This window comes from Petaurus breviceps, unplaced genomic scaffold (genome assembly GCF_028583685.1).
Source record: "Petaurus breviceps papuanus isolate PSGF00001 unplaced genomic scaffold, PetGlider_PUasm1.0 90740, whole genome shotgun sequence".
In the NCBI taxonomy this organism is placed as follows: domain Eukaryota; kingdom Metazoa; phylum Chordata; class Mammalia; order Diprotodontia; family Petauridae; genus Petaurus; species Petaurus breviceps.
This window is the reverse complement of record NW_027187330.1, coordinates 4594402-4612733: the sequence shown is the minus strand read 5'-3', so window position 1 is coordinate 4612733 and position 18332 is coordinate 4594402. Positions and strand designations below refer to the sequence as shown.

The following is an 18332-nucleotide window of genomic DNA, read 5'->3' as shown; positions in this document are numbered from 1 at the left end:
TTAGCCTAGGGGCAGGGAAGATCTTCAAAATTTACATTCTTATTACACTACCCAAAGTCTGACTCACTCAAGGAAGGTTTCCTTAACTTGCCTTATTCGCTTCAGGTTGTCTTTGGTAGATCTTAGCTAAACAAGCAACTGAATGTTCTCATTTGATGCCAACCTAGCTTACCAATTTTTTCCTATTCTTCTAATTGTACTTTAGCCAAAAATCTGAACTATAGCTGGAATGCAAGGAAGTAAAACAGAAACTCTTTCGTTGACACTCATACCCAAGTACTACCAGCATCAGCGATCATCAGATTGAACCGTCAAAGTTCTGACTTTCTGCATTACATACAAACAAGCATTCAGAGAACACCAAAAAACCAGCATAGTGACAATAGCATCGCTGATCCCTGAATCTTTACAATGTAGCTGGGCTTCTCTACACTTAAGAGGAAGTCCTACTCTTTTTTTGTGTTGCTTCCCAAACACAGAATAGACTTTATCACTCATGGTTTTGTGCCGCAGGCAGCAGTGCTAATTATCAGCACTAAATACTTTTGCTGATACTGCAATAAGCCAATTTCCAAAGTGAAATGAGATCCTAGAAGGAAAAATGTACCAAAGCTCTAGGATTCCTCAATTCCCCAAAGAGAGGTAATCTGGGACTTTCCTTAAAAGACATTGATTGCTATTGTTTGAAAAGCACAATTTCTCTCTGTTCAGCTGAGTCAGTGAAAAGTTGCCCACTCATACATCAGCATACACAGAATTGGAAGACAATGGCTTTTTAGTGCCATTATCCTGAAAATATAACAAGATTAAACTAAGCCATTACCCAGTATATAAAATCAACACCAATTATACCCCCTTTGGGGGCTCAAACAGAAGTCAATGATAGTATAAAACTCAATTACAGTGGCAACTTGTCAACATGTGGCAACCAGCTCCTTCCTGTTTGCCCCTTGGTGAGACTGAACTGTCACTCTCAGTAGAGCTCAGCTTCTCCATACCTAGGGCTAATCACATCATAGCTCAAAGTATGGTGTAACCTTCGAAAGGTAGTCGGTAGTCACTTAAGCTCCCTAAGGTTCAGTTTCTCCATTTGTCTAAAGGAGAAAATAACCAAATAAAAGCTGGCGTTTATGTTGTGCTTTAGAGTTTACAAAGCATTCGAAAAGACTGCCTCATATGAGTCTCAAAACAACCCTATGCGGTGGGGACTGCAAACATTCTCATTCCCAGTTTAAAGAGGAGGAAACAAAAGCTCAGGGACTTGTCCATGATTACAAAGTTGGGAAGCATCAGAAACAGGATTTGAACCTAGGTTTTTCTGAATCCACTATAGCAAAATGACTCACTTACAGGACCATCTATCTCGCAGAGCTGCAGTAGAGATCAAGTGAAATAATTTACATAAAGTGCTTTATACATGTAAATAAATAAATAAAAATGAAGCTTTGATGAATGGAAAGAAATCAGGACTTGGGATTCAGAACACCTGGCTTCAAGTCCAGGTGATCCTTGGTCATGTGACCATGGGCCAATCACTTTGTCTCAAACAAGAGGCCTGCCCTAGACAATCTCTATGGTCCCTTTTAACTCTCACCTTCACTGGTTCTGTATGACTTAGAACTTTAATATGCACCCAGAAAAGCGCCTTTGAAGATTAGAGGTTACCTCCAATAAGACTTAGTTTATCATCTGAGAAAACTGTCTTTATTTGCCACTAGGTAAAATTCAATTAGCTACGAGGGGATAGGGTAGATTCTTCTGCCAACCAGAAGCTCCTTATAGCTTAGGGTCCCTGGGTTTTCAATTCAATTCAATAAAAGTTTACTAATAACAGCTCACATTAATATATGAAGTTCCTATTAAGTATAAAGCACTAAAAGAAATCTTAAGTTTAAGGGCAATACAAAAACAAATAAGATACTAGTCCCTGTCCTCTGTAGTAGGTAGATAAGAGACTGATTATGTACAAATAACTACAGTACAAAATAGAGTATATTAAATTCATAATAGAATAAACAAAGCCTATGCGAGATTCAAGGAAGTAAAGGTCTTTTCTAACTAGGGGAAGCAAGGAAGTCTTCATGAAAGAGGACAGATGGGATGTTGAGAGTTGGAGATAGAAGAAAGAGAAACCAGGGAGCACTTCAAAAGTGGAGAAAGGAGGTGTGAAAAGACAAGGTATGTTCATGGGACAATGAATGGTCTAATTTTGTTTTGAATAAGGAATGATAGGCAGCAATGGTAGGCTACTGCTCTGGAAAGCTAACTTGGATATCAAGTTAAGGAACTGAGACTCTCTTGACTAGGAAAGATGGAAGCCACCGAAGCAGTCTTACTGAAGTATATCTTAGACAACATCTAGGCAAAACTGGATCAGGGAAAGAAACTGGAGGTAGGGAGAGTTCTTTAGAAACTATTGCAACAGTCTAGGTAGATAATTAAGACTTACATTAGAGTGCTACCAGCAGGAATATAAAAGGAGAGGGTGGCTATGAGGCACCAAAAAAGTAGAATTTAAAGAACCTCTCAAATCCCCGGATATAAAAGGTGGAGGAGAAGGCATCAAAGAGCACCTCAAGTTTTAAACATGGGTGGCTGGTATAATGGTGAAGCCAAAGGTTCACAAGAATCTCTCATTTCCATTTCACTCTTGAAATTCAACCCTGTTTCTTAGTCAAAGGAATGCTTCTTTCCCTGCTGCATTCTAAAGAAGGGAATCCATGGTACTAGCATCTGCTCTCACTACCTACTTAGCCTAGCACTGACATTTTCCAATTGATACTCACACCTGGCCTCACTTTCTAGACTCCTCACCTGCCACCTTCCTCACTCCCCCAACCAAGTCCCTCCCAAATGAGTCCTGTAAACTCCTAGAAGGCAATGACTATTCAGCGGGTTTGTACTTGTACTCCCAGGACTTAGCACAGTGTCCATCACATAGGAAGTGCTTAATAAAAGATCTCTGTGTAGTTAAATGACCAGTAGCCTCATAATAAAAAAAAAAGCAGTGCTTCAAACTAGACAGAAATTTTCTCCTCCAATAAAAAAAAAATGAGGCTACTGTAAAGGGTACGTTAGAAATTTTTGTTTTTAACAATAAAAAAGAAAAAATGTGCTGTGGGCAACCTAAATGGTGTTAAGTATCTCCATACTTAGCTAGGCTGGACCTCAAACAATCACCACTGGTCTGCCACAAAGCTTTTCCAGCTTAGTAGAACCTGTCAGACTTTTCACTCTGCTGGCATAGCCTTTGGAATCCAGTCACCTTCATACCACAATGAAGCATCTGAGTACAATTTTTGTGGAAGGAATGCTTGTTATTATTATTATTGATGACAGACAATAAAAATGCACAGTCATGTGGTACTTGAAGGTTTACAAATAAATTTTCTTTTATAAAAAAGAATATTGGGGGGTATCTCTTGTCTTTACATAATTTAAAGGTACTTTGACAGCAAACCTCCCATACATGAAATACAAATTATCCTCATTTTGCAGAAGGTAAGTGACTTGAAACTGGTCCCAGAGTTAGTCCATCATCAGTAGGATTCAGACACCATACTCTCACATCTAAGCCTGGTCTTCTTTTTAGTATTCCACACTACCTTTCCACTGTGAGAAAAGTGAGGATGCCCAATAAGTAACCACCAAATAAGTGAGGTGCTACCATATGTTTGAGATAGTATGTGTTTAAGTTTTTTTTAATAAAATTTTTGAATTCTCAGTAAACCACAGACTAAGGCAAGAAATCTCCTTAGCTTGGGTAGAACAGAAAACATGGGTTTTCATTCGTTTGCCACAAACAGATGTATGATTTTAGGCAGGACACTTTACTTTTTCATATCTGTTGCCTCCTCTATAAAGCGAAGGGTTTGGACAAGACAATTTCTAGCATCACTTTCAGTTCTAATATTCTATAATTCTATAATTTTAGTAGAGGTCCAAAATTATGAGGTCTCCATAAACCTTCACAAACTTAGCAAAGTTAAATAAAACTAATCAATTCAATGGGAATCAGAGATAAATAATTTAATTATGGTTTAAGTATTAAAATTATTCTTAAACTCTGAATATAAGCTTCTCATAATAGTGTGTATAAACATAACACAAATCAGACTGATCATCCTGTTATAAAGTCAAGCCCTTCTCTTCAAAGTTCAATATTTCAAGAAGATAAACAAGAAGCTGATGACAAATTCATGAAGGTAAGGCTTCAGAAAGAGAAAAGTAAGTACAATATTTCAGAAATGTTAAGAGAAGTTTAAAAGAGCAGCTTCTACTGGTTTTAGGGCTAGTGCAGGACTGGTAATAGGAAAACTTCATATGGCAGCTGGTTGTACAAGAGGTAATACTTGAGGATATTTCATAGAATCATACCGTGTTTCCCCGATAATAAGACACTGTCTTATTATTTTTTTGGACAGAAAAACACCAGAGGGCTTATTTTCAGGGGAGGGCTTATTTTAATGAACATTGACAGCAATTTTAATAAACAGGTAAATGTGAACAAAAAAATGTACCTTTATTCAATAATGAATTCAATAAAGAACAGGATGACACGCTCACTGCTGCAGCTCTGATTGGATGCAGCTCGGAGCACGGCGTGTGTTTCATGGGGGGGGGGGGTAATGGTGCATACAGAGGGTACCGTAATGTAGCATGTAGTGCAGGGGATCACCTTCACTACAGTAGCAATCTCAATAGGGCTTATTTTCGGGGGAGGGCTTATTTTAGAGGAATCTTACACAGTAAGGGGAGGGCTTATTTTCGGGATAGGTCTTATTATCGGGGAAACACGGTAAAAGGTGACAGTTTAAAACTTTAGCATTGGATTAATGCCAAACCTTCATGTTTTACAGATAAGGAAATTGAGGCCAAAGAGTTTAAGCAACTTGCCCAAAGTAAAAAATCAAGTTAAAAGTAATAGAGGCAAGGACTAGAATCCAGATATTCTGACTTCTGTCTTAGAACTTGCTCTGTATCACTCTCAGAAGCAGTACGCAATAAAGAACAAAACCAGAACATTTTCTAATTATAATGAACACACTTGGCCCCAGAGAAAAAGTGAGAAAAGTTAAAAGTAAAGGGCTATGGGTGTGGAATACTGCATATACTGTCAGACATGGCTGATGTGCTGGTTTGTTGAACTGCTTTTTGTCTCTTTTTAAAATCTGTTACTGGGGAGGCTTAGGTGGCAAAGTGAATAGAGCACCGGCCCTGGAGTCAGGAGGACCAGAGTTCAAATACAGTCTCAGACACTTGACACAAAAGCTAGCCATATGACCTTGGGCAAGTCATTTAACCCCAATTGCCCTGCCCTCCCCCCTCCAAAAAAAATAAAGTAAAATAAAATCTGTAACAAAGGATGGCTAAATGGTTAGGGGAAAGGGAGGTATATATTTAAAAATGAAAGTATTATAAAAACAAAAGATAGTATCAATAAAAAATAAGGCTAAAATATAATTTCTTTTACTTTGGTGAATAAAAAGAACATTTGTGCAAGACAAGTAATTTAACAAAGAAATACAGAGCCTGGTTATCTAAATGAAATTTCCTCAAAAGTGTTCCTTGATAGAAAAAAAAAAAGGTGTTTTGAAGAACATCTAAAAAAAGAACATTTTTAGAACATCTAAACATGCCAAAGAATAATTTTACTGCTAGCTACATCAGAAACCATAAAACATATTAAAATGAATCACTCCAATAAAGTATATAGCATTTCAAAGTTGTAAAGTATTTAACAATCCATTATTATCTCCATTTTTCAAGTCAGTAAACTAAGGCTGAGACTGACATGTTCAGCATTATATACCTAGAAAGCCATCTGAGGAAGGACTCAAACTCAGGCCTTCCTGACTTCAAATCCAGGATCTATCCACTCACTATACTACCTGACTGAACCCTCAAGGTGATAGAGAATAAAATCATAGCACATAATAAATGAATGCACTCTTTGTTTAAAAAAAAAAAAGTTAATTTTGATCATTCCTGACCTTTTTCCATGGGGTTAAAATGGTATAAACAATTTTGAGTTTCAGCCCCTAACCTGAGAAAATAAGTTTTAACATTTGTTAAAATGTTAAAATATTTCATGATAATTTAAATTTAATTTAAAAAATAATTTAAATTTAAAATTAAAAAAGTTAAAATATTTCATGATAAATTGCATGAAATTTTACTTTTTTTTTGCCTTTTTTTTGGAGGGGGAAGGTTGAGCAATTGGGGTTAAGTGACTTGTCCAAGGTCACAAGGCTAGTTTTGTGTTAAGCTTCTGAGGCTGAATTTGAACTCAGGTCCTCCTGACTCCAGGGCTGGTGCTCTATTCACTGTGCCACCTAGCTGCCCCCAATTTTACTTTTTTTTAAAGCATCCCTAGAAAAGGCCATAGGGCTAAGTTAAATGGTTTATCAAGTCATTTGATCTTAAAATATTAACCTCAGTGACAAAGCTTACATTGATATACTGAAGTTGACTCACCTTTCATACTGTTTATCTTGAGGTGAGGTAGAGCCCCAGTGTCGAAAGTCCACTACAACCATAAGTAGAAGGAGACAGGATATGAGGAAAAGTCCCAGAAAGGCTACCCGCTGACGTGCAAATGGACTCACTGTAGGCACAGTAAAAGACCAGGAGGCCGGGCAGAGATATGAAAAACTAATCCTGAAATAAAATAAGTCATTAGTAAAGCTAAAAATAAAATCTTGTAATTCACTGATGACAATGGAAAATGCTAACACACTACAGCATGATCAAAGTCCTTGCTACGAGATCAACAAGCAGACATCTAACAGGGTCTAAATGTACTGTACTGGCACTGCAAAGTCTGTGTGGACCACCTGGTACACTTTGAATGCAGTTTGAGGGATGAAATTTAAGAAATCAAAACTGTGATATTAAATAGATCATTAGTCTCCCTGGATAACCTCAAAAAGTGAAATTATAGAGTCATAGCAATTAAATATTTCTACCAAGCTGCTAGAAAAGCAAGAAAGTCTTCTTCCCCCCACTCCCGTGAAAGTCTTGAAAAAGGTTCTTAATTAATTCTCTGATTAGCGTTCTGTCCTGATTCAACAGAATAGGGCTGAGGACCCTAAAGACAATTTTTCCAGACAGAATTCAGTTTGGTAAATAATAAAGACAGTGATGAGGACAACTAACATTTGCATAGCATTTTAAGGTTTGCAAAGCTCTAGTTAACACCAAATGTTGAAATATTAAGTCTATCTGCTTTACAGAGCAAGAATCACAGTTGGGCAAAGTACTGCAATTACAATTGTCCTGCCCATAAGAATGGGAGAGGCAGTGCACCACGGTGGACAGACAGCCTGGACCGTCAGGATGACTTGGTTTCAAATAAGGCCTAGCACATATACTGGCTGAGAGACCCTGGGCAAGTCACTTAACCATCTGAGGACCCCAGGCAACTCTCTAAACCACAAATTCGCAAGAGTAGGTGCCCATCTGCATTTGGTAAAGGGGGTTTCTTCACTAGGCACCGTACTACACCCTGTGACCTGGAGTCTCCGGGCATTCGATACATTCTGGGATGACTGAGTAACAAACACGGCATGATGGGCTGCCTGCCTGTAGTCACCCCAAACCTCCATCATAAGCAGGAAGCACAGACGGTCCAGTGAGGGGATTTCTTACATACACCCGTTTAAAGGGCACCCGTCCGACGCCGGGGGTGAGAAGAGCACAAAGAGAGAGCTCGGCCCCAAAGGGCGCTGGTGGGGGGAGGGGGGGAGGCGCGGAGGTCCTGCGGGGGGGTGGGCGTGATCTCCGCGGGATGGGGTCGGAGATGGGCAAGCGTTGGCGGGGCGAGCAGCGCAGGCCGGCAGGGAGAGTCCAGAAGGGCTCCGAACCGAAGCTGAAAGCTGGGGTTGACCGTGGAAGGGCCTTGAATGCCGGGGTAAGGAGCGTGGCCTGCCCGGGGGTGGGGGTCCGAGGTGATCACACACACACACACACACACACACACACACACACACACTCTCGAGCTCACCATCTCATACACATGCACACCCCCAGACACAAGCACACAAAATAATCCCGATCAACGCCTCCCCCCCACACACACACCTGGCCATGGGCTCCCTCGGGGCGAGGCGGGGGGCTCAGCCCCTGTCACCTCCTTTTCCTTTTCCCCTGACAAGGAGGCTTCCTCGTCCCGGACATCTCCGTCTGCGCCAGCCTGGAAGGGGCCTGGGCCTCAGAGCCCCGCCGGCCCGGCCCGGCTCCGGCAGCCCCTACTCCCGCTCCTCGGGGCAGCCTCCCCGGGCCCGCTCGTGACCCTTCCCCGCTGCCTGTCTCCGCCTTCGGCGCCGGGGCTCGCTCTCCCGGAGGCCGTCACAGGTCCCGGGGGCTTCCAGCGCAGCAGCCCAAACGCCGACTGAGGGGGTACGAGCTCTCCCGCAGCCCTGACGGAACCGCTTCTTTCGGACTCTTGGCCGGAAGGAGGGCCCGGGCCGGCCGCGGCGCCACGTCCCCAAGGAAACGGTCAGGAACCAATAAGAGGAAGGTTCCCCTCCAAAGGGCCGGCCCTCGCCGGACAGAACGCTGAGTAAACGGCAGGCAGCCAATCCACGGGAGCAGTTATCCTCTACGGCCCGCCCCCAGGCGCAGCTGCGGCCAATCACGGAGGGCAGATGAAAGAACCTGAGCGGGTGGGCGGTACCAGGGGGCGTGTCTCCAGGATTAAAGAGCACCACCGCCTCCTAGCTTCCGTTATTGCCCCGCGGCTCCTGATACCTGCAGTCCCAGGCTTGGTAGGTCAACCCCGAATCGCCCCCGTACCCCAGCCCGCCTCTCTGGCCGTCCCCGAGCGCCATTCCCAGCAGCTGAGGTGTGCAGGCCGCGGTTTTCCCTCCAGCCGGGGAGCCGTGGGCCCAGAACCCTGGGCAGCTTCCCAGCCGGCTCCCAGGACGCCCTTCCTCCCACCCCTTAGACACCGGCTCTCCGGAGAGGACGCGCTGATTCGGAGCATCTTGGAAATGACTGTGTAAGCTGTGTGTTCTTACCTCCAGTGTCCGATGCCTTATGTTTTAAAGTCCTGTTTAATGGGCAGGATAGGACTCCTTTCCACCCACAAGTTAGAAAATGTGACTTTCCGTACAAAGATGATCAAGGATACCCCCCCCCCCTTTAATCCTGTAATTATAATGGATTAACAAATGCCTTATTTATGTGCCCAATCCCCAAACCCTGCCATAACAACTTCCTTTGTCTTTCTGAAAACCAGAGGTGATGAGTTTTCTTTGCGCATCTGGTGAGGACTTTACAGACTGACAGTATATCCCTCAGGCATTTATTGAAAGGTTAGAGGTTTGTGTTTTGATTTATCCATTCAATAGGGTAAAAAAAAAAAATAAATTGAACCCACGGTTCTCTTTTCATCTGCTGTGCTAATGAGCAGAAAATGCTATAAACCAGATTGTCTTTTTTCATTGTATATTGTATAAAACATGTTGTAACACATTATGGAAATCCAGATTTCAAAACTAATTATTAACTACCTTTTACTGGAAACACACCTACGGATGTAGTTGCCATTTCCTCAGGATGTTTCCGACTCTCCCCATCCCTAGGCAAAATCATCACCATTCTAGCAGTAAGTAGTGTTCATTTCCCATCTTCAACTTTATCGGGGGGAGAGGGGGGCGGGGGGCGGACCAGAGTTAGGTAAAACAAAACTAAAAAACCACAAAGTGCAGTGGAAGTACTACCAGCAAAGAGGAGCTTTTGTAGGACCATGAAAGTTAACTTAAAACTTATAGCTCCTGTACTTTGTGACAGAGACCACATGAGAGTTGGATATTTTAGGAGTTTAATCAATAAGGAGGGAAAGAAAAGCAACCTTAAGTAGGAAAGTTAGGAAAACAGAGAAAAAGAAAGGGAAGCAAAAAGAAAACTCAATAAAAAAGGATAAAAGTAAATTCATCGAGGAGGAAAAGCAGGAAATGGAGGTGGAAGAAGGGATAGTGGTTACATCATCCTATATATACATAGCATGATTCATGACCACCAGACCTGTTCAAACCTGTCACTTCCTCAGCTTCTGGAGTCTATGCAAAAAACCCAAAGACAAGTGAAAGGATTTGTCATAGAACAGTATTTCTTGTCATATATACACCTTTGTAATCAATGTAGAGGAGAAAGCCTTGAGTAGGACAAATGAACTGAAATTAGTGCAACTACCTAGGTTTTAGCACAGAGGGGTTGCACACTCTGGCCTAGTCTAGAATAAACTCATCACTCTAACCATTTGAATCTCATCGTTGTTCCCCAAACACATCACCATCTTCATTTCACCTCCAAGGTTTTGCTTATCAAACCTCTTTAGCCTAGTTTGCCTTTTCTTTTTCTACCTTCCCTTCTCTCTTTATTTTCTATCCATCCATTCTATCCATAGCTTGCTTTATATATATATATTTGTTTGCATGTTGTCTCTCCCATTGGACTGCAAGCTCCTTGAGGGCAGGGACTGTCTTTTGCCTCTTTCTGTCTCCCCAGCTCCTAGCACAGTGCCTAATTTTATTTTAGCTATCCCTTACTAGGATGTTTATGGATTAATATTCAATGTTTATTAATATTCAAGGCCTAACATCTCACCTTTTTCATCATCTTCTCTAACTATTCCAACTCATATTGCTGTCTTTCTTCCACCTCCTATTAACACTTGGCCATATACCATTTTGTGTTATTTATTTCATGTGTGCTATTTCCCCAAAGAGACTATAAGTTTCTTGAAATAGGCCTTCAAAAAATGCTTGTTAAATTGGACCCAAAGATTGTTTGGCTCCATATTTAAAATCCAAAGTTTAAGTATTTAAGTTTCTGTGAAAAAACAAACAAACAATAAGCCTCTTCCTTCCCATTAATGTATATGTGTGCCTGGAGATCCTATTACAGGGCTGTCACTCAGATTGAGAGGGCAATAGTTAATATGTTAGATGACAGAAAAAGAATCTTTTTTTTTTTTAAAGCAATCCGGGTTAAGTAACTTGCTCAAGGTTACACGGCCAGTTATTTCTGGGTGTGGTGCTGAGTATCTGAATCCGGATTTGATCCAGGTCATCCCAACACTGGAGACGGTGCTCTTACTCACTGAGCCACCTGGCAGCCCCTAAGCAATTGGGGTTAAGTAACTTGCTCAAGGTTACACGGCCAGGTGTCTCTGGGTGGGTGCTAAGTGTCTGAGCCCAGGATTCGATCTCCAGGTCTTCTCAACACTGGAGCCAGTGCTCTTACTCGCTGTGCTACCTGGACACCCCCAGAAAAAGAATCTTGATGGGATAGAACTGGTGGGCCAAAGCACAAGATGAAATTTATTGGGGATATATGTCAACACCAGTATGTGTCTCTATACCTTATTAAAAAGAAACAGAAATTTATAAAGTAAGAGTACTCCTGTGAGGAAATACAGGAACCAGGCAGGAAAGCCTAAGTAGAATTCATTTGGGTAGAGATTAAGATATTTTATTATCAGTTAAAATTATAGACTACCTGAGCAGGAATGTGAAATAAATGAGAAGTTTATGAAACACAAACAAGTTAGTCAAACATTTATTAAGCATCTACTGTGTCTAAAACTGTACTAAGAACTGGGGATATAAAAAAAAAAAAAACAAAGAGGCAAGCTTTAGTAGCAATAGGGGAATGCAGCTATCCAGACATGTGCTAGTGCTCCTTCCCTGCCAACAGTAAGGTACCTAATAACTTCTTGGCTTTCCTTAATAATAAATTAATCCTTCAAAATGTGACCAAATCACATTCTGGTTGTGATTCTCATCAGTAGGTAAGAGCTGGTGTCAAGTGCAGAAATGATGGGAGCCATGGTAGGAAAGGGCCCATACCATTATAGAGATGAAATGGCTTGACATGTATTAGAGACTTGAGAAGAACAGATTTGAAGGGGTTCAAAGGAAATATAGGTTGTATTACATGGGCTAAAATTCTACAGGTTAAGTCAGTCCAGGAAGAATAGGAAACTCTCAAATATGAGATTCTGAAGACACAAAAGAAACCATTTCTATGAGAGGCATTTTCTGAAATGTGAGAACTCACCAACCTAGATTTTTTAAAATTATGGTCAAAAGGTAGGAGCAAGAACAAGCATTAGAGGGCAAATATAAAAATTTACAGGCTTGACCCTTTAAGACTAGAGTGCTAAAGCTCAGGACCAACCAAGGTTAGCCAGCATAACTAAGAGCCTTGACAAGGATTTTGCTTTTGGTTTTTGCTGCTTTGGGGAAAAGTTAAAGCAGGTGTAGGACCACTGCTCAGGGTGGGTGGATCAACCATCACTGATAACAGAAAAAAGGTGGAGCAGCTTAACTGTTAGTTTTCTTGGCCATGGAAAGTGACCTTTGGATTGAAAGGCAGATCAAAAAAAGACTGATGGGGCATTAATATCCAATATGTGTAAGGACTTAGTAACTGATTCAGATGAACTACACCCTTGAGTATTGAAAATTTTTGAAGAGAAACAAAAAACCACCAAACCGTAACTGCTAAATCAGTCAGCGAAAATAATAGTCCTATGGTATTCTGCCTGTGGTCAGATTGTATCTGTAGTACTGTGTTCAATTCCTGGGATTGTCCTTTAGGACAATGACAGGATAGAGAGGTTCCAGAGGAGGAAAATCAGAATGGTAAAGAGGCATGGTAAAGGGACATTAGTCCATCAAAGATGAGAATAGGTTGAAGGACCCAGGGATGTTTAACCAGAAGTTAAGACTGCTGAAAAGGCGAATATGTTGAGAAGGTGTGCTGACTCATGCCTGCTTTCAAGTACTTTAAGGTTAATTTGACAAGGGATTAGATGTCAGACCCCCGAAGAAAGAACTAGGAGCACTGGGTACAAATTGTAAAGAGGCCAAGTTAGGCTTCAATAAATCAACACATGCTTGAGTATCCACTGTGTGCCAGGTTATGTTTGAGGCACACAGTACATAAGCCTGATCTTAACAGAACTATGGCAACGCTGAAATGGACTGCCTTGAGGATAGTAAATTCTCCCTCACTGGAAGGCTTCAAGCAAAGGTTGGATTACTGTTATTGGTTGTGGGGTTGCATAGATCCTTTTGTGAACATGGGTTGGACTACAATGAGGACTACAAAGACCTCAATGAGGTCTTTCCACAGCTATGAAATTCTGGGGCTATTCCTACACCTACACACACATACACATATGTATATATGTATTTTGAATCAATTGCATAATTGTAGAATGGGGAAGAGTTGGTTTAACAGTAGGTCATGTGGGGAGAAAAAGAAGATCTGGCAGTTTTAGTTACAAAGTCTCATTATATGAAGCAACAGTGTGACATAACTACCCCCAAAGCTAATGAAATCTTAGATACAATGAAAGTATGGTCTCATTTCCTTTCCTTCATGAAAGAACATCCTGAAATTGTAATTTACACTTGATGTATCATCCAACAAATATTTATTAAATATCTACTTTTAAAAGCAAGATCCTGTGCTAGGAACAAGGGATGGAAAGACAAAAATGATAACTCCTGTTCTCAGAGCTTACATTCTTCTGGAAGTATATGATTACATATTTACATGGATATGTAAAAAAAAAGGTAGGGTGAGAGAGAAAGCACTAAGAAACTCTGGGATCAAGAAAACCTGTGTAGGAGATAGTACCAAAGATGACTAATAATGATAAAATATAATAGCTAACATTTCTATAGCACTGGACTGTGCCAAGTGCTTAACAATCATCTCACTTGATCCTCACAACCACCCTGGTACTATTATATCACCATTTTACAGAGGAGGGAACAGAGATAGATTAAGTGACTTGCCCTGGTCACAGTGCTAGGAATTGTCTGTGGCAGGATTTGAACTCAAGTTTTCCTGACTCCAGACCCAGTACTCTATACACCTCACCATTTAACTGCTCTACTAGGCTAGGCTTCCAACTAAAGATTCTGAGGGATAGCTGTGAGAGAATCATGTGTCCCAGGGATGGCGGGCAGGTGAAATGAGAAAGATAAAAGATGAAGATGAAATGTAGGGCTTGGGAGACAACGAGTTAAGCTCTTGCTTCCTCACATCCAGTCCCCAAGCCCTTGGCATCCAGTGCCTCCCATCCTATTGAAATTGACTTGAGGTCAGACATGGGGCCCCTGCTACAGTTTCTGATGCTGAGGAGGCTAAGGCTGGTAGTTAGCTTGAGTTGGAGAGTTCTGAGCTGCAGCAGGGCCAAAGTCTATCTGTGTCCACACAAAGCATTGCACCAGTGTGATAGGACTGGCATGGAGATATGAGTAGCTAATGTCCCTAATGAGGGATAAAAATGTAAGATATTTAACTGTGAACACAAAAACCTAATTTTAAACTTTAGGCATTGATGCTGAATTAAACACATTCTATACATTTTATAAAAAGTCAACTTTTGTGATCATTTATTATGATTATGATATGCCATACATTTTGACTACACATTAGGTATATCTTCAATTACTGGACAAACTTTGTTGAAATACATCTAGATTTAAGACAACCTAATTCCACACATATGGGATGGAAAAGATCTGACTTGGCAGTACCTCTGGGAAGTTTAACCCACAGAATATATTTATGGAGGACAAATAGTGACTACCTTTCAAGTGTTTGAAGGGTTTTTCATGTGGGAGAAAAAAGAGATGTGTTGCTTTCTGAAGGCAGAGCTGGTAACAAAAGCTGTTAGTTACTGGGAAAGGTAGCTCCACATTAAGAATTTAACAATTTGGGCTATCCAAAAATTCCTAAGTAGCCTTGACACATCACTAGCTGAGTCCAAATAGAGGCTGGATAATCATGCCATGGATGTCACAGATAGGACTCATCACTGTGTAGGAGGTTAGATTAGATTGTTTTTAAGATCTATTCGTTATGGTTCTTTTTACTGGTGAAAGATAATCTCACTGTTATCTGTTTTCTTGACTTATTCAGTGCTTCTACCTGCTACATGTGTGGCTTTGAACCTATACCAAAGCCAGCTCCCCTAGGGAGCTTGACAACTAAGAGATGGATTTTCCAATAGGGTTTGGGGAAAGTCTCTTTACTTCAGTCATCTTTCATCATGTAGGGGTGGTGAATCAATTTACTTCCATGCTAGCCAGGTTTCACCCACAAAATGCTGGGTCTTACTTCCAGCCCTAGCTGCTAAAGAATGCATTGGAGGGAGCCAGATGTTGGGAGAAGGGGTAGAAGATACTGTATTAGTTAAGACAGTCATACTCTTGCCACCACTATCTAGGAGGGATGACAGTTCAGGTCCCATAGGAAAAGTCCTTGCTTGTAAGGTTCTGGCTGTCTTGTGAAGACAAGTATTAATCAAATGGTTCTGGACTGGCCCTGGTTCCCATGGGAGGTGGTCTATTAATCAAGCAAGCATTTACTAGTTGTGTACTGTATCAGGCACTGTGCTAGATGCCAGGGATACAAAGACAAAAGTGTAAAACAAGGAACTTACATTCTGTTGTGGGGATATGTACATATATAGTTATATACAAAATTAATACAAGGCAATTTGGGGGAGAAGGCACCTGTGGAAAGAGCAGGAAAGGCCTCACACAGAACAAAGCATCTGAACTAAGTTTGAAGGAAACAAAGGATTCCGAGAGGAGCTGGGTAGGAGGCAGTACATTCCGAGCATGGGAGGCAGATGGCACACCACCATGAGGAGTCAAGATGTAATGAACATAATAGGTACTCATTGTTTTCTTAGCAGAATAGGACTGAAAGGGAGGCACAAAAGGAGTGGAAAGAGCATTGGATCTGGAGTCCAAAGGCCTGGGGCAAAACCTCAGCTTTGCTGCTTAGGACGTTTGTGACCTTAGTCACATCGCTAACATTTTTCTGGCCATTCTTGCTCCATCTGTAAAATGATGAGGACCCAGTAACATCAAAGGTCCCTTCTAACTAAATCCTATGATCCAATGATCCTGACTTATTAAAAAAAAGACCGAACATTCAGAGGCAGCATAGCAAGTGGAAAGAGAGCCAGTCTCAAAGCTCGGAGGCCCTGAGTTCAAGGACTGACTGACATGCTGGCTGTGTGAATCTACACAAGTTAGTTACCCTCTCAATGCTCCAGACAGCTAAGACTATAAGGGACCAGTCTACACTGGTGCAGAGAACTGGAGAAGGGGCCAATTTGCATTGGCATAGAGTTTTTTCACCAGGTGTTTTCTGACCAATGAAATCACAGGTTCAGTAGCTGTCAATGAGTAATGATCTTAACCAGTAGTTATCTAGCCCTTCTCTGAACTCTCACAGCAGTCAGTACCTTTTACTGCAATTCACCATTATGCCTCACAGTTAATTTGTCTACATGTCTTATCTCTCCTACTAAACTATAAAAGACAGCCTTATTCATCTTCCCCAACGTCTAACACAATAACTTAAACATTTGAAGCACTTGATTCAATGTTAGCAAGAGAGGGGTTTAAGTAAGGATGGTCTCTTCTTGCTCAATAAATCCCCATAATGTACCAAATCAACACTGATTTCAAAATAGTTATGTGCCAACTTGACCCACTGAAGTTAATAAATTGTCACTGACCAAGATCACTCCTAAGAGGAGGGCACCCCCCCCTTAACTACATTTGGTGGTGTTGTTAGGTCCTCCTACAGACCATCCTTATCATTCCTCCCTTTTTTCCCTTTATTAACAAAAGGGAAGGGGATACAGAGAGGGGCAGATAGGATGGATATATGCTTGCTCATGTTAGAAGAAAATTAAAAAGCAGACCTGATGAAGAGAGAACCTCTGTATGTCTAGTAGCCTAAGTGTCCTCTTTGTGTCCCCTCTCTGATTCGCTGGTTCCTTCCAGAACCTTCATTTTAAGGAAGCACAGGCCAGACATGTCTTCTGATGCTTTACCTGTGAGTTCCCTATACCAAGAAAATCAGAGGTCAAGTTCCTATCCCACCCCTACAGATTCCTGACTTTTAGGAATACTACACTAAGTTCCAGAGACAAAGGCCCAATCTTCTACCCCTCTGCCTTCTGATTATTCCACCCAGTCTTTCCTTCCTCTTTTCTGAACATCCATCCTCCTTCCTGCACCAATCCTGAACAAGCAAGTTCTACGAGCAGTTACATATTTTCCCAACACAGATGAAAACTGTCCATTTATGCTGTTCTCTGGACAGCAGAGGGTGCAGTGACTAAGGCTACAATTCACTAAGAAGCACATCGTGAAGACCAATGTGTCCTTTAGGGAAGGGCTGGTGGACACAGACCACTGCCACTGGGCAAATAACGGTCGATATTTGTACAGCCTTTTGCTTAAATACCTGCTGCATTCTGTTTTCATGCCTTTGCATGGATATAGAATTTGGTAACTCAGCACTTTCCAGTGGAAGGTAAAACTGAGAATGCTTGTCTTAAATCTACTGTCTTGAATAATACTGTCATCCATGCCTCACAGGCACTCCTCACTTTCTACCTCACTGAATCCCTAGCTTTCTTCAAAGATCTGCCCAAGTGGCACCTCCTAGTGATCCAGGTGCTAATCCAATCTGCTGAAATTAGCTTGCTGATTTTGCATTTGACATCCTTACCAAACACTTATTAAACACTAGAAAACTAGGTAGCTCTGTGAGCTCTGAATTCAAATCCTGCTTTAGACACTCACTAGATGTGTGACCCTGGGCAAGTCACTTAATTCGCTGGAGAAGGATATGGCAAACCATTCCACTACCCTGGTTAAGAACACCCCAAATGGGGCCAACCCAGAGTCAGTCACTCCTAAACAATACACGTGCCCCCCCCCCCCCCCCAGCTCTAGGAGCTCACCATCTAAGAGAGACAGCATGCGAATAAGGCCGTCCCTGCGAGGTAAATGTAGCGTTAATGGATGATCATCTCAAGGCCCTGGCACAAATGGGCATCCGAAAAGGCCTCTGGCCGAAGGCAGGCCCTGAGCTGAGGCAGGGAAGAGGGCGCGTTCCAGGCCCACGACAGCCCGCCAGACCGTAAGCCCCTCGAGGGCAGGGCTCATTTTTGTGTCTGTATCCCCATCGCCCGGCCCACGGCAGGCATTGAAATCACTGGGGAAACGAGATCTCTAGGGTGGCGGCTCACAGGCCCACCCGGCCGTGAACTGGAGCTATGGGTGCGGACGCCGCCTGGATTTAACACCGGGTGCGTCTGCAGCCGTGAGCCCGGAGGCTCCCCAAGGTCCAGGGGCGGGGCAGGGCCTCCCCTCCCAAGGCAAGCCCTGATGCCCACTCTCATTGCCAGTCCCGCAGAGCAAAAGGGGCAGCGCCACTGTCAGAGGAGCCGCAGCTCAACCCGAGCAGCCCGAGCAACAGCTCGAGAGACT

The 18332-nt window shown here is 42.2% G+C and overlaps 2 protein-coding genes across 3 annotated transcripts in view; both read right to left on the bottom strand.

The window, feature by feature from the left end:
- Positions 1 to 8484, bottom strand: part of ENTPD7 (ectonucleoside triphosphate diphosphohydrolase 7) — a 39278-nt gene extending 30794 nt beyond the window's left edge. Inside the window, exons 1-2 of the mRNA XM_069067172.1 lie at positions 8083 to 8484; positions 6478 to 6660 (exon numbers count right to left, since the gene is read on the bottom strand). Coding sequence (XP_068923273.1) covers positions 6478 to 6660; positions 8083 to 8090 — 191 coding nt within the window. The 5' untranslated portion in view covers positions 8091 to 8484. The remainder of the gene's footprint in view (positions 1 to 6477; positions 6661 to 8082) is intronic.
- Positions 1 to 18332, bottom strand: part of CUTC (cutC copper transporter) — a 304182-nt gene that overhangs the window by 66425 nt on the left and 219425 nt on the right. The gene's annotated exons all lie outside the window — the stretch shown is intronic.